This window comes from Amyelois transitella, chromosome 8 (assembly GCF_032362555.1).
Source record: "Amyelois transitella isolate CPQ chromosome 8, ilAmyTran1.1, whole genome shotgun sequence".
NCBI lineage: Eukaryota > Metazoa > Arthropoda > Insecta > Lepidoptera > Pyralidae > Amyelois > Amyelois transitella.
The window spans coordinates 11,481,216-11,497,781 of NC_083511.1; the positions used below are offsets into that span (position 1 = coordinate 11,481,216).

General features: G+C 32.8%; 1 protein-coding gene across 2 annotated transcripts; it reads left to right on the top strand.

Moving 5' to 3' along the window:
* Window positions 1-440: 440 nt before the first annotated feature.
* LOC106134100 (E3 ubiquitin-protein ligase Mdm2) lies at window positions 441-12,999 on the top strand. 2 transcript variants are annotated; one of them, XM_013334060.2, is made up of 5 exons: window positions 441-837; window positions 1,062-1,121; window positions 6,051-6,175; window positions 6,598-6,789; window positions 10,353-12,999. In XM_013334060.2, the coding sequence occupies exons 1-5, from the start codon at window positions 810-812 to the stop codon at window positions 10,830-10,832; spliced, it is 885 nt and encodes a 294-aa protein (XP_013189514.2). In that variant the 5' UTR covers window positions 441-809; the 3' UTR covers window positions 10,833-12,999. The 2 variants fall into 2 exon arrangements, with proteins under 2 accessions (XP_013189514.2, XP_013189515.2); XM_013334061.2 differs by having other exon boundaries at window positions 1,065-1,121.
* Window positions 13,000-16,566: the final 3,567 nt, after the last annotated feature.

Here is a 16,566-nt window from a genome sequence, read left to right on the forward strand (position 1 = left end):
AAACTATGTAAAACTATATAAAACTATTTCATTGTCTCTAAGATATAAGATTAATTTGATATTTATATTAAGTATTTCAAAACCTGTAGAACATGTTAAAATATAAGAACGTTAAGATATAAGAACTAGCTATGTTCAACATTTTTTAAAGGGTGATCGGGTTCTGAAACATTGATGCGGATAGCGAAACCAGCAAGACGAAAAGATTTGATGTATTGTGTGTTGGTATGTACTCAAATTAAGCATCGAGTAATTTTTTATTATCATGCATATATGATCGACTTTGCGACATTCGCGTAGATTTGGTTTTTCCAATTTCTTTTTGACTTATAAAAGAAAAGAAAAATCTTACCCAAAAACTACTATATCTCGCCATGAAATATGTAACTGGTAACACTACGTACTTAGTTTATCAAGTTGGCGACCGCTACTTCCTACGAATGTCGCTCGCTCGGTTGTCGGTCTCGTTCTATGACGTCACTTTTTTTGTCATGGCCCGCTCTGGTGCCATTTATATATTGTAAATTGTACTTGATTTAGGTTTTGTCTTACTTTTAGTTTGTTTCTTGTTTTTGGTGTAAAATAGTTTGGTTTATTTAGATTATTTCTTATTAAAAAGATAAATCCAATGCTAACGTAAAGCAACAAGTCAAACAACATAGTCGTTGATTAGCATGTTAGTGACGCTGAAAAGATACTTGTTCTAAAAATACCAATCAAGTGATTACTTTTTTTTTTAACTAATTACGCCTGTCTGCCCACCTTATATTCAAGTGTTTATTCGGCACAAGAAACACAATATTTTAATTATGAACTCCACTGCGATTGCTACATCAGGTAACCTAATTCAAATGTTTGTTAATTGCATTTCTGATCATGTCAAAGAAGTACATTTATTTTTTATGATCATATTGACAGCAAACAGATTATTATTACAGAGGAGTACCTATAGAACTAACATGATATACACTATAGTTACTTAGTAATTGTAACCTATGTTTATGTTTTCTCAATACCTTGTCTGTCAAGATCTAATTTTTCTTCATTTATATCCCTTTCAGCAGCAGATTTCAGAAGGTGCTCTACGGAAACAATTTTGAGCATACAAGGAAGGGAAACAGGTATGTAAGAGGCAAACTTCTGAAATTTGTTTATGTTTGTATCTATATTCTTTGGTTTGCATGGCAGTGTTTTGTATATTTTGTCATTATTGTATTTTATATGGGTATATATTATTTTGTCTAAATTTCCAATGTATTTGTATTGTATTCAGTATTTGTTTATTTTTCTTTACATTATTTCTTAATACAAATCTTTCAACATGTTGCCAACATGATGATCCTAGTCCTACATACGAACATACATAAATAAATATATATGGGACAAATTACATGGATTGAAGTAAGTTCAAGACTTGTGTTACGAGATACTAACTCAACAATACTTTATTTTATAATAAATACTTTGATAGATAAATGTCCAAGACCCAGGCCAATCTGAAAAAGTTCATTTCACATCAAGCCCTGGCCGGAATTCAAACCCAGGACATCTGGTGTCACAGACAAGCATACTACCGTTGTGCCACAGAGGCCGTAAAACACGTGTTTTTAAATCACACTAGGCCTTTCCACTTATACCTTTAACATTTTATATTAATTTGTATCTTGTTGAAAACAGTTTAGTTACAGTGAGAACATTTCAATTGATCCCTTACGAGTTATGAGACACTACATTTTCTATTTACTAATGAAAACTGTATACAAGAAACTATCCCTTTCTCAAGGGGGCAGTTGATTTTAATTGAAATTGTCACTGGGAAAAGCCACTTTATCTGAATGCCGAAAGGCTCACAGAAAAAAAAAATAATGTCATTACAAGATAATTTTGTATTACATTCTATTTTATAGGAGATGCTATTTAAATCATGGACAAATTTCCATTTATCTTGTAAATTATTTTATTTAAATTAAAATTGTCCAGAAAATATAAATAAAATTCATCTTAACTAATAAATTTGGTATTCTACTTTAAGTTGATGGGCTATCAACCTGTCACTGTTTGAATCATTCCATTATCAAACCATACAGCTAAATGTGGCCTTTCTTTCTTGAGTGCTGGCTCTGTCTACCCGGTAAAGGGTAAAGACGTGTTTATATAAATGTGTGTTTGTATGTTACTAAACACATAAACTGTGTGTTCTATTTGTACATGTTTGTGTAGTGTACTTATTATACGCATAAATCGACTCCCGCGCACTGTGACGCATCAATCTTGTAGAGACATGTTTGGTGCATGTTATTAAGAAAAACTATCTACCCATGATAATTGGAATAAACATTACACATATTTTGAGTGCGCGGCAGTGATACGCCAAGTATAGCAATAAATAATCATGATAATTTAAATAAACGTCACCCATATTTTGAGTGCATGGCAGTGATACGCCAAATATAGCAGTAAATAAAACTAATTTTTTTGTTTAATTAAGTAAATTACTTCAAGATAGTCCGCAGATATAAATTGACCGATTTTTTTATATTAATTATGAGTACCGTGTGGTTCCCGGCACCAATACAAAAATAAATAGGACCAACCACTCTCATCTCTTTCCCATGGATTTCGTATAAGGCGACTAAAGGATAGGCTTACAAACTTGAGACTCTTTTTTAAGCGATGGGATAGCAACCTGTCTCTATTTGAATCTCAATTTTATCATTAAGCCAATTAGCTGAACGTGGCAATTCAGTCTTTTCAAGACTGTTGGCTCTGTCTACCCCGCAAGGGATATAGACGTGACCATATGTATGTATGTAATATGAGTTATCCTGTATTATTATGTGTAAAAAAAAACAAAGCTTTATCAATGCATATCTCACGAAATTTTGTTATCAGAAAAAATATGTCAATTTATCTATATAATTGATAATTGGCGTTCTAGAATATTTTTTAATTTTTCTTAATATCTGTATTTATTACAGAAGTACATAATAAAAATCAGTGCTCTTAATTAAATAAATATGTTACTATTAATTAATAGTTTCATACTTAAATTATATATTAACAAAAATGAACAAATTCGTTCATCTAACAGAAAAAAAGATTCCGTTTGTTTCTAATTTTTATTAATCTATTCATATTTCTATATCTATTTATATTTGTTTATTGCTCAATAAAATTCGGACAAATGTTTCCGTTGCGAAAAAAAAAACGCGGCATCTTTCGTGACGTAAATCCCCGTGACAAGTTCTAACATTCTCCTGAGTCACGCTTCGTATTTGTAATTCCGAACTTGTACAGACTTGTTCGAGTCGGCCGTTTTAGTCAATGAGTTGCGACTACCGTGAAATGAGCTTCTTCGAATCTTATAACAACTATTCTTACTAACAATCAAATTTATAGCGAAATATACCCAAGCTAGGAGGCTACTACAAGGCTTGTAGTAGTCGGTTGTAGGCACGCCCAAACCTGTTTTATCGGTCAATGCCATAGCGCGTTCCTGTTCGCTGTTGAAGGTCATTTCTTGTCTGGTACAACGAATATTACAAAATGCAAACCATTGTTATCAAAAACAATACGTCTAAAATTAAAAGTATTAAAATTATTATCGATACGGTTTACGATAGAATTCAAGAAGTGTTTTTTACATACATATGATCACGTCTTTATCCCTTACGGGGTAGACAGCCAACAGTCTTGAAAAGATTGATAGGCCACGTTCAGCTGTTTGGCTTAATGATAGAATTGAGATTCAAATAATGACCGGTTGCTAGCCCATCGCCTAAAAAAAGAATCCCAAGTTTATAAGCCTATCCCTTAGTCGCCTTTTACGACATCCATGGGAACGAGATGGAGTGGTCCTATTCTTTTTTTTTTATTGGTGCCGGGAACCACACGGTTATCGATGCGGTTGATAGAATTCAAGAAGTTTTGTTTTCCTGGTTTATTTTGCACTTATTATTTGTTAATTTCCTTGTTTTCGTTCCTGCTCGTGGTAATCATTTCATTGTATGTATTTGTCAGTGATTTCAATTCTGATCGCTTGATATAATATGTTATTGTCTAAACGTGAGCAAAATGTATCATCTATTCTTCATTTGCATGGCAAAAATATCTTTATGCATGCTGATTATTTGTTTATGGAACATCATTTTTCGTCAACCAAAGTCGTTTATAAAACTTTTTTCATCAATTAACGTGTGATGGTTCGGTTGTCAGATGTCTGTGAGTGTCGGCCTGTCTCTCTGCACCTGGCATCTGTTGCAATGGACCCAGAAGACCGAGCTTGCTCGATTATATATAGATAGATATAGTTTTATAGTCTTATTCATAAAAAGAATTGAAAATTTTTTTGTTAATCTCGACAAACACTAAAGTTTTGTCAACTGAATGTTCAAAATACATTTTTATTGAGCTGTTTTCATCTTTCTCTCGTATTTGCGCAAGTGAAATTTAATTTAAAGTGTATATAAAAATAATACTCCAAAGTTGCTTTTGTAGCACCAAATATTATCTTTTTATGAATTAGAATATTTAGCATACATTTTATCGTTAACATGTGATGTGACAATAGAGTCTAAAGTTTTTTCATAGTTCTACATCAAAGAAATGTTTGAAAATCAACAACGCTAGCCATCATTGCAAACGCATGCGGTGATTTGCAGGAGGATGCGGTAAAATATAATTGTCGCCTCACTTTAACATTTATAATTTCAATATCATCATCATTCGCATATGCCTTGGATTTTGCACGTGTTCTGAAGTCATTATTTTAAGAAGAAGAAATAAGAATAGCTATTAACGATGAATTAAAAAAGAAATAACACATTACACCACTCCGCAGATCGTTAAACGTGAACCGTTGATAAATTCTCGTCTTATGTTAATAATTATATCATTACAGAATGGATCCTTGCCATTGCTATTTTCTTAAAAATCAGTGTGATAAAGCAGTCTTTCGGCTCTGTTTCACAAAAACGTTTTTAATGTTACGCTCCGTCAAGTTATGACTAGTTCAGTCCGGTTCTAACTATAGCATGACACATTCAGTATTTTTCTATGGAGTTGCCATGACAGCCCTTGAATGATAGTCATTTATTGCCCACTTTGAAAACAAGTGATTCACTAACTTCGTAACTTTGACACATATACAGAAGAAAAAAAAATGGAGGTATAAAATGGGCCAAGTTCAATGAGTTCGTTATATGTATTATCACTCGTCTTTGACTGCGCTAGTGATAACAGGATGTAGTTAATATATTTTGCGTAGCGACTACTAATAAATTAGATGAAGTTGTAGTACTTAAATACAAAATATTAGCTTTGTTTAGTATAGACAGTTTTGTAATATTGTTTGTAATTAGTTGATATCGTTGAACTATATGGAATATCTTGCTAATTAAATAATAATTAGTTCATCACCTTTTTTATTTACAATTTATTTTTTAATATAAACATTGCAATGATTTTAAAATCTGTCATCTCTCACATCTTATTGTATTCCAATCAATCGATACCAATTAATTTTATTTTAAAATTTTCCATGTTTTTGTCATGCTTTGTTTAACAAATTGCACTTTTTTTTTCACAATTGTCTGTGGATCTTGTTGGTTCGCATTTGCCAGCTATGTTTGCCGAGTTTGTTTGATTAACTTTGAACTGTTTGTTAAAAGCGTTTCGTTTGAAGAGAAAAAAAATAGTTTGAAAAAATAATGACACGAGAGAGAAAACATACATAAAAAATATAATGCAATGAAAAGGTACAACAAACAGAGAGAGATTTTAAAAAATATTACTTTAACAAGAGTTTATCTGATAATTGAAAAAAAAAGTTAAAAATTACTATTAAAAAAAATTTATATACACAGAGATAATTAACAAAAAAAAAATAAAGACCAAAAAAGAGACCGAAAAAGTAAAAAAAACAAACCACGTGTGCCAAACCAGCATCGGCAGTTCAATTCGACCGCCCGGAGGATCGAAAGCTTGGAATGGCGAACGCACGGGTGGCCCATATTTCCTGTGACTGAACAATGCAATGCTGTTTTGTTTAGATTTTGTGGCAGACACCACTGACACCGAGAGTCTGGACAGCGACAGGGACTTGGAGTACGAGCCGGCTAGCGAAACCGATGATGATGAGCAGGTGTTTACTGCCACGTCGGGCGATGATAGCGAGGTATTATAATGTTAACAGCTGCAATTATTTTGTTGCAGCCATTGTCTTTAAGAATATGCCAAGTCCTCTGTGCCAATGAAATTGACCGTTTGCTATACATACATACATACTTATGGTCACATCTATATCCCTTGCGGGGTAAACAGAGCCAATAGTCTTGAAAAGACTGAATGGCTACGTTCAGCTATTTGATAGATAAAATTTTCTTACATGGAAATCTAGCGTGATACCAGACATAATGCATGTGGCGCTAGTTTGTACATAGGCAATATTTTGCTGCCACAAATTAAATATACTTTTAGATTTACATTTTCAAGGCCCTGTTTATATATTTTTGGAAACTAAGATATATACACTAATCTAAGAATATTGTACGTGCAATCAAATTAATTTCTCATCTCGATTTAAATAAACATTTCCAGGAGGAAATAATAAAAACGAAAGTGATCACTGTGACAATGGGCGACAGTGGCGAAGTGGAGTTCGCCGACTCGGAGCATACGGACGCTAATGACACCGACAGCGAGATCGACATGCTGGGCTTCGAGCGGTGCGCGCTCTGCCACTCCACCGAGCTGGACAGCTTCTACAGATACTGCGACAAGTGTTTCAAGGTGGGTGACGGCGGGGATGCAAACGAGGGTTTTTTGTTGGCGTTGTTTTAAAAAAAAAAATGTGCCGTGTGTCGTTCCCGGCACCAATACAGAAAAGAATAGGACCTTATTACATCATATACATACATACATTACATCTGATTACCATGGATGTCGTAAAAGGCGATTAAGGGCATAGGCTTACAAACTTGAATGCTTTTTTAGGCGATGGGCTAGCGACCTGTCACTGTTTGAATCTCAATTTTATCGTTAAGCCAAATAGCTGAGCGTGGCCCATCAGTCTTTTCAAGACTGTTGGCTCTGTCTAGCCCACAAGGGATATAGACGTGACCATATGTATGTATGTTGTTTAAAAAAAAAAACCATGCGCGGTGCACCGCCTTCAATCTTATCATAATCAAGGTAGAAAAAATTACTGTCAAAAAAAATTGGAGTTTTTGTATTGGCGACAGTGAAAAGGCATTGTTTAAATAAACATGCGTAGTGCACCGAATTTGATCTCATCATAGATCGTATGGCAAATAGAGGTGAAAAAGTCACTGTAAAAAAAAAATAATGAAAATATTGCAAAACGAAATATTTTTTTTTATCGTGTAATACAGATAAAGAATTTTTCATGACGATTAATATAGCGGGGTAGAGCCAATAGTTTTGAAAACACTTAACTGTATGTTTTGCTGTATGGCTTCTTGAAGTTATGTTTTAATATGTCGACCGTGTATATATTATTACATCGTAAAAATTTTAGTTCAAACAGGTGAAATAATTTAAAATGTATTAATGTGTTCGTTTAAACCTGAGATAGTGACATATTATATTGAATCTGAAAAGGTGCACAAGAATTTGCAGAGTTAACTAGTTGTGATTATTTGTGGCTTTATAAATTTTCTACACCTACGCATTTTGGTAATATTATGCAGATTGTGAGGTGATTAAATATATTGTTTTAAGTGGAAGGTGTACGCGTCCTAACTAATCCATCTTAATTTAAGTTTTCAAGCATTTATATATCTGTGTGTATTAAACATTTATTCGTTTGTGTTGTTTATTTCATGTTTTTTTTTTGTGTTATAATTTTATAAATATGATATTGTGATTGTGACATTTGTGGAGTATTTTTGTGTTGTCGTGATTTTGTGTTTGTGTTTTTTGGTTCGTTAATTGTTATAAACTATTCAAATTATGTGGTGAAAAAGTTAATAAAAATAAAGGTTTTGCCAAATAGTCGTCTAGCTTGAAGATTGTTATCGTCGTAGAAAGAGATAAAAGGAGCGGAAAGAATATGGAGAGAAGAAAAAAAAAACAATAAGACCGTCTTGGCAAAAGGGAATATAAGACGTCGGTTTAACGGAGAGTCTACAGTAAAAATAATGTGTTAAACTAAAGAGGTGCTTTATTTATTTATTATTATTTTTTTAGCTTACATATACAGTTAGAAAAATTACAGTCGCAGCAGAAATTTCGTTAAAAATGTAAGGCCAAAATTATGAATCAAAATTTAATCTGTTTAAATTATTTTTATTTATTTTTTTACGTTATATAAACTTCTTAGATTTAATATCTCATTAGATTTTAATTCATTTATCGTTTACAAAAGAGCCATTATTTTACTAAAGTTTTATCAAATAATTATATAGATTTTCAATATTTTCAGTATGGCGTCCATGGCCCCGCTATTCCTGACGTGACCTGTATGGGGGTCACCTGATATCTCGCTGTGTAGTCCAATGTGGGGCTTGCCTCTGTTACTGTGTTCTATGATTCTTATGTCTTGAGCACTTGACAATTGGTTTCAGTGATTATTTGTGTTGTGTTAGTGGTTTCCGATTTAATTTGGAATTTTGTTAAATGAATGACGATAATTGAATTAAAAATGTTGGTTTAGTTTTATTACAATAGGTAAAAGTGATTATAAGCAAGATAAGTGGTAAGACCAAAGTGAACAGTGTGTGTTTATTTTCGGCTTGAAACCATGCTACTGAGATGATTTATATTCCCAATAATGTAACCAAGAAACGGAACAATTGTTTGATGCCATATGAGCTAGCCTTTGAAGTAAATTATAGAAAAAAAACAAGAATGTCACTACAAAAATGCAGGAAGTTGTGGTGACCTCCAATGACGCCCCAATAATAAGATGTCTTCCAAAACATGAAGTTGGAAAACTGTAAAAATTGAGACTGGTCTGGAATCACAGTTTAAAGGAATGAAGGAAACAATCAACAAACTAAACTTCATGAGGATTCACACCTTCGGAATACGAAAGTTATGGAGGGAACTGCCATACATATAAATACCATACATATATATTATCTGATTATTATTGTGTGATATCATGGATTTTTTAAAGCATAATTTTGCATAAAAGCTAAATGTCTTTTGAGAAAAAAATATAGAGAATGTAAAGAATGCGCTGTTTTAAAATTCGATACATTGATGTAACGTTGACTCGCACGAACATACAAATCATTTATGAATATGAAATTTCACCACGAGTCATTACCCACAAATGTCAGTACGATTTTGATATTAAATAATAGGCTAATTATGTGTAGACCAATTAACTTCACATATTATAGAAATATATTTTCCTTCAGACAACTCACAAAATGTGAATGCATTGGATTATTGAAAAAAAAAAGATTAGAATGAACGCTAGAATTGTGTTTTAAAAAAATTAAGTATCAGGTCACAGAAAGGATAAATTGATATAACCTTAAAAATATGAATTTGATATAGTAAAAAATATATATTTGGATAAAATAATGGTAAATATTACGAAACAACAGAATATAAACAAACAAATATTTATAATAGAAACATATGAAAACCACTAGAATCTGATGACCAAATAAGAGTGAAGTATTTGTTAGCAAATATTGTATTTTTCTGTCCTTCGCCAACAACAACAAAAAATCTTTATGAAATAAAAAAAAAAAATTAAATATTTATTTTTATCGTCACCATTTTATGAGGTTATAATCATACTAATGAATAATTAGTCCAAAAAGATTTGGCCTATAAACCTCATTTGAGCCGTATGCTAACATAATAGCACAGTTCTTGGCCAAAAAGGCTGTGCGTTGCTGATTCAGCCAATCACTTTTTCTATATATTTGTGTGTATGTTTTTCCGTTCCGATAAAACTTATTTTCTTCTATTTATTTATAGTATCATCGAGGTATCCTATAACAAGTGTTGAACTTCCGGGCTAGTCTAAACTGTGTCTAAAATATATTTATTTATTTTTTATTTTGTCCTGCTGTCTGTTTTTTATTATGTATTATATGTAGTATAATATATAATATTGTCTTTTTAACTATGTACAATATGCTCGATATTTTTTTTATCGTTACTCATCAATCTTGCCGCTGGAATATTTTTTGCCTTGCACACTTACACTACCGTGCATTTGATGAAATTTTTATTTACTCTTAAATTTTTAATAATGTGTGTATGTTTATTATACAGTCTGTGTTTTTCCATTTCCCCAAAAAGAAAATGAAAATTGTTATTTATTATTATGATTTATATCAAGACTTATATATGAATGTGAATTTTAGGTACGTAAAAACTTGTTCCCGCCTCGACCGAAGCGGAAGAAGAAGCGAAAAGTGTCTAAAGACACCGGCGACTTATTGCGTTGCCTATCGCAAGACTCTGGGTTCGAATCCCACAGTCAGAAGACTGATAACGGGGAAGGGTTCTCGGCCGATCCTCATAAATTAGCGTGCCGGAAACGACGCACAGACTCCATCGACTCTATATTATCCGAACCGGAAACTAAACGTAGAAAATCCACCGTTGTCCAACCCCTCATAAAAACCATGAGCGAACCACCCACAGAAATGTCCAAAATTTCAGGAAAAGATAACCTTTGTATCACGTGTTGTGTGGAACCCAAGTCGGGCGTTTTCGCGCACGGGAAAATAGCGCATATCTGCTGTTGCTATAGGTGCGCTGTCAAAATTTGGACTACGTCAAAGAGGTGTCCCATTTGCAATTGCAAAGTCAATAACGTCTTGAGGGCAGTCGTCATGTAATAGTGACTTCAACAATTTCTGTAAGCAATAAATCCTCAAAAATCAATGTAAATAATTCCAACAGCGAACTGTAAGTTTTAATATGATTTTTGTGCAATAAATTTTTCGAATGATGATTTGTAGATGATAGGTATTTATTGTCGACGATTTTGTTGAAATGCCTCTCGGAGCTAGGTTCTCAGGTTTATAATTATTCCATCTAAAATGATCTCCCGGAGGATAGATAGGATAGTTTGAGGATTTTACCAGAACCATACAAACGTATTCTTCAGTTTTCACAACAGATTTTTAAGTTAGAATACGCAGTTGTAATTAAAAAAGTTATAGGGTTTATTTCCATTAAAGCGGCCTTTGTAGAGCTGAGCTGAAATATACATAGTTACCGCTTTAATAGAAACAGTGGAACACCCTAAGTCAATGGAAATAAATTTCGCCAGTTATAAAAAAATGTAAAATTAATTCTATATTTTATTTTATGCTTAGTGAAAACTGGAATACGTTTAGGCATACTGTTTCTGGTATTTATACTATTACAATTCGTAAAATGGTCCACCGTAGCCATAATCATAATTTTCTGTTCTAAAAATATTATTTTTATGACTGCCATTTAACATTTGCGTGTACATTTCTGCAGGATCGCGGGAACTTATATTTTTTTTAATGAAATACAAGCAACAGCAGATTTCAAATAAAAAAAAAATATCTTTCGTGCAGATATTTATTGTTATTGCGGTTTTTTTCCTAGCTTTTGTTTAAAATATGTTTTTTCTTTTTATTTATTTAAAATACATTTTTTCTCTTTATATTTGCGTTGAAATCTTTACCGTTTAATAGAATCTACGTTATAACGAGCACTAACGATATTCGCCATGGTTTACGCTTTCTTTACCTTCACTTAATTTGTTTAAATTTCCCAAAGTTAAAAGTTTAAATGTCCAAAATAATTATTACTCTTAATCTATGTTAAAATTTTCAATTAAAACTGTTATAAAATTGTTAAAACGATCATTGAAAAAAAATATTTAGGACTTTATAACAAAAATGTTAAATTATTTTTAGTCTTTCTAAATTAGTTTTTGTAAATCTGTACACCTAATTCTCCCACCGGCAGGAAATGCTTAAAAAGTCCTTATATTTTTCTTATAATTTTAAAAGTATATTTTCCAATCTTGAAAAAAAAATTACAATATTATTATTAGGTTAAAGTAGTCTAAAATACCTTAGTTAGCAATGTTCTTCCTATTGTTATGTCACTTGTAATAAAAACCAACATTTTTTAGTTTTAGGGCATCAGTGTGTATTATATGTATGCTATGTTAGTTTTCACAGAGTTAATATATTGAAATATAGTGTAGGTAATAACGTTGACAAAAATAATTTCTAATTAATGATAGCATTAAAATAATAAGAAAAATAATGCTTTTTTTTCTATATGCTTTTTGCTACAACTACTGAATAGTAAATAAAAGTAATATTTTTTTTAATATCATAATTTGTTTTGATTTTGAGATACATTAAAGACAAAGTGTAATGAATACTTTTAAAAGTGTCAATGTAAAAATTATTTAAAATAATATTAAGGTAGAGGCTGATCTGAAATATCTGCCCACCTAATAAATAGTCTATAGAATTAGTAATTAAAAGAAGAATTATAAAAAGAATCATTTATTTTTTTGTGTTAAAGTTTGCAGAAAAGGGCTTAGTTTATAAATAGGTTAGAGTGAAAATGTAAAGAAAAGTTTATTATTAAAGTAATCCTTAATTGATATTTTAATTATGCTGCATACGTTTTAATATTTGACTTACTGGCTAAAATAATGTTATGTATTTATTGAGTGTTCTGTGAACCTAACAATATTCATTTAATTTAAAATTTTGGTTTCTGTAAAAAAAAGTACAAATGTACATATTTCTACTTTTATTCCTTTTAAATAGGTACCAAAAATTATAATTTTGAAAATAATGAATTTTAAGTTTTATTTTTTGTCAAAAATGTAAATATATTTTTTGCAGCATAATTAGCCTGTCAATTGATGACAATTATTTGTAAAAAAAAAATGGCATAACATTAGGAGAATGTTGCTTTTAATTCAGATAATAATGCGCTAAAATAACTGTGATAAAACTGATCAATAAGTTTAAATTGCAAATAAAAAACTTAAATCATTTTTTTGTTATTTTTGTTCTCTCATACCCATCTTCCTATTTTATTCTATCTTTTGGCGTCCCAGCTTGGAGTTAAGATCAAAGAAAACATGTATGTAAGTGATCCCTCCATAATGATGTAAAAAGTTGGAATAGTCGAGACTGGCAGATCTTTTGATTCACGTTTGTTACTTATTAGTAATATGTACCACGAATAATAAAAATTTAAATCTTTATTTAATCAGTGTACTAGCGACCCGCCCCGGCTTCGCACTGGTAGCCATATATACAAAGGTACATATAACCTTCCACTTGATTCACTATCTATTTAAACAATTCATCAAAAGTAAGAGATGGAGTGGTTCTATTCAATCAAAGTACCAGGAACCACATGGGATTACATAAATATAAAATTTGGTTAGTATAGATTAGAAATCCGAATTTATACATACATACATATGGTCACGTCTATACCCTTGTGGGGTTGTCTACCCCACAAGAGATATAGACGTGACCATAGTCGACAGTCTTGAAAAGACTGATAGGCCACAATCAGCTATTTGGCTTAATGATAGAATTGAGATTCAATTAGAGACAGGTTGCTAGCCCATCGCCTAGAAAAATTATCCCAAGTTTGTAAGCCTATCCCTTAGTCGCCTTTTACGACACCCATAGGAAAGAGATGGAATTATCCTATTCTTTTTTGTACTGGTGCCGGGAACCACACGGCACACTACGACACATTACTGGAGTCGGTTAAGTATTTTAGTTTTTTATTTTAATGTTATATTCTATGGATACATATATCCCAAATTTCGAATGTCTTGAAAAAGAGAGATGTTAGGATCCCCCATTTCATTCGACAAATTTTTTTTGTCCTTTTTTAGTTTGGCATAACGAGTTAGGATACTATTTTTTGTCATAATTGGTTTTGGCATAATATTTCAATAAGCATAAATATATTTTCACTAATTTCTTTTTTGCGCGGAGCAGATGTAATCCCTATAAGGCGAGTACTTCTTAGGTTAGGTTATACTAATAGTAGGTATGCTTAAAGAAATATGCCTAAAAAGTTATGCCAAATAATATTATGCGTAACAATTATTAGGCTAAACAAAGGTATGCCATGTAAAATTATGACACAAAATTTTATGCTAATAGATAGAGAACTAACATACTGTGCCGACCCCACTTAGAAAGTGGGAAAATGTAACGACGAAGAAGAAGACAGAACCTGTTAGGAGTACCCGTAATCGTCGAATATGCATGAAGAGTAATGAGTGCAGAGGTTGCGGGAGAGGTTTGTAAGGATCGTAGCAAGTGGAATTCCATAGTCTCTGCCTACCCCAATGGGAAACAGGCGTGATGGTATGTATGTATAAATGCCAAAGTGAAACCCACCAAAAATATGTGTAATGCCTGACACTGTTGTTATTAAAGAACCTCAATCATACTGAGTTATTCGGTTGTAGCGTTGCTAAGTCAGACCAAAATTAAATTTGGCAATTCGGTGCGCAGAAGCGTCATCAGTTAATTCCGGCTCGTATGACTGGAGCACAGATTGCGCTTCTTGGGAATAAGACAAATATCTTGTGAAAATAGATGGTTTCTTTATAGCGATTTGGTTGTGGTTTATCTACTACTAGCATTTACCTGCAGCTTCCCTCGCGTGATTTTAGTTCAAAAGAATACAGGTTTTTCGCAAATCCCACGGGAACTAAAGTTTTTACTGGGGACGAAAGGTATCCCATTTCCTTAGTTATATATAGGCGTGATATATCAAGAATAATCCAGTATTATAACCCGTAGAAATGTAACAAACTAAGTAATAAACAGTATGAAAAGGTAATGACGAAGAACATAAAGTTCCACGATCAAACCCAAGATCTTTGGATGGCTGATTATGGGGAAAATAATTTGGTCATAGTTCTTTCTGATAGATGGAGGCTAACATGTCAACATAATAAAAGCCCTGAAAAATAATATAAACAATTGAAGGTGTATAAAACTTATAAACATAAAATGCTACGTTTAGTGTGATTTGAGAGATAAGTATTATGCCACTGTTTGTTAAAATAATAAGTATATTTCAGAATATTAATTTATAAAAGGCCGTGTGGTTCTCGGCACAAATAAAAAAAAAGAATAGGACCACTCCATCTTTCCCATGGATGTCGTAAAAGGCGACTAAGGGATAGGCTTATAAACTCGGGATTCTTTTAGGCGATGGGCTAGCAACCTGTCACTATTTGAATCTCAATTTTATCATTGAGCCAAGCAGCTGAATGTGGTCTATCGGTCTTTTCAATACTGTTGGCTCTGTCTACCCCGCAGAGGTTATAGACGTGATTATATGTATGTAAGTAATAGGTTATTGACAATGTTATTAAAGCTAGTGTTATAGTACATACATACACACATATGGTCACGTCTAATTCCCTTGCGGGGTAGACAGAGCCAACAGTCTTGAAAAGACTAAATGGCCACGTTCAGCTATTTGGCTTAGTGATAGAATTGAGATTCAAATAGTGACAGGTTGCTAGCCCATCGGGGTGAAATTGAGTGACCGGATAAGGAACAGCGTGATAAGGGAATGTTGTGATGTGAAAGAAGATGTAGTTACAGGAATAGAAAAGGGTATGTTGAGATAGTTCGGTCATGTGGAGAGGATGAATGAAAACAGGTTGACTAAGCAGATATACAAGGAGAGTGTGGAGGGAAAGGTCGGGGTGGGAAGACCTAGACGAACATATCTTGATCAAATTAAGGACGTCCTGGTGAAGGGTCAGGTCAAAAGTGCCCGAAACCGCCGAGCTTGCATGAAGAGAGTTATGAATGTGGATGAAGCAAAGGAAGTATGCAGGGATCGTGGCAAGTGGAAAGAGGTAGTCTCTGCCTACCCCTCCGGGAAAGAGGCGTGAGTTTATGTATGTATGTATGCTAGCCCATCGCCTAAAAAAGAATCTCAAGTTTGTAAGCCTATCCCTTAGTCGCCTTTTACGACATCCATGGGAAAGTGATGGAGTGGTCCTATTCTTTTTTGTATTGATGCCGGGAACCACACGGCATGTTATAGTAATTTGAGTAGTTAACAAACAAAAATACTTACAACGTATTTAACATTCACTAGAGGTCTTGTGCCAATATGGACCTGATTCCAGTGTCCAGAATAGGATAACAGCGACCTCCCATTGCGGCCAGGAGGGTGTTGGAGCTGGTATATTAGTAAGTAGGTGAGTAATGTTAGATGCCGTGCCATCGTTAACCATTGGTAAGCCAAATAGTCGAACAGTCTAGAAAAGTTTCAGAGTTTATTTTCCCTATGTCGCTTTTAACAACATAGTAAAGTGGTTCTATGGCAACATGGCACAATACGGCAAGGATATGGAAATGGAAGTGAGTTACCACCTTTTTAAAGGAAATGCTATTTTCAAAAACTCATATTGTTTTTACTACGCTTTTATTAGCTTGGGTTGTATTTATGAATGGTTGTAACGGAATCTTTGAGCTTAATTTTCACTGGTTTCTAAACGTCTGATCAACTTGGAACTTTGTTATTAGAAAATATTAATTTCGAAATGTCACAATC

Excerpts from the sequence above, each read along its gene's own strand:
- LOC106134100 (XM_013334060.2), top strand. The coding sequence starts at position 810 with ATGAACTCCACTGCGATTGCTACATCAG. Across the intron at positions 838-1,061 it reads CACTGCGATTGCTACATCAG|CAGCAGATTTCAGAAGGTGC; the intron begins GTAACCTAATTC and ends TATCCCTTTCAG. Across the intron at positions 1,122-6,050 it reads CATACAAGGAAGGGAAACAG|ATTTTGTGGCAGACACCACT; the intron begins GTATGTAAGAGG and ends TGTTTTGTTTAG.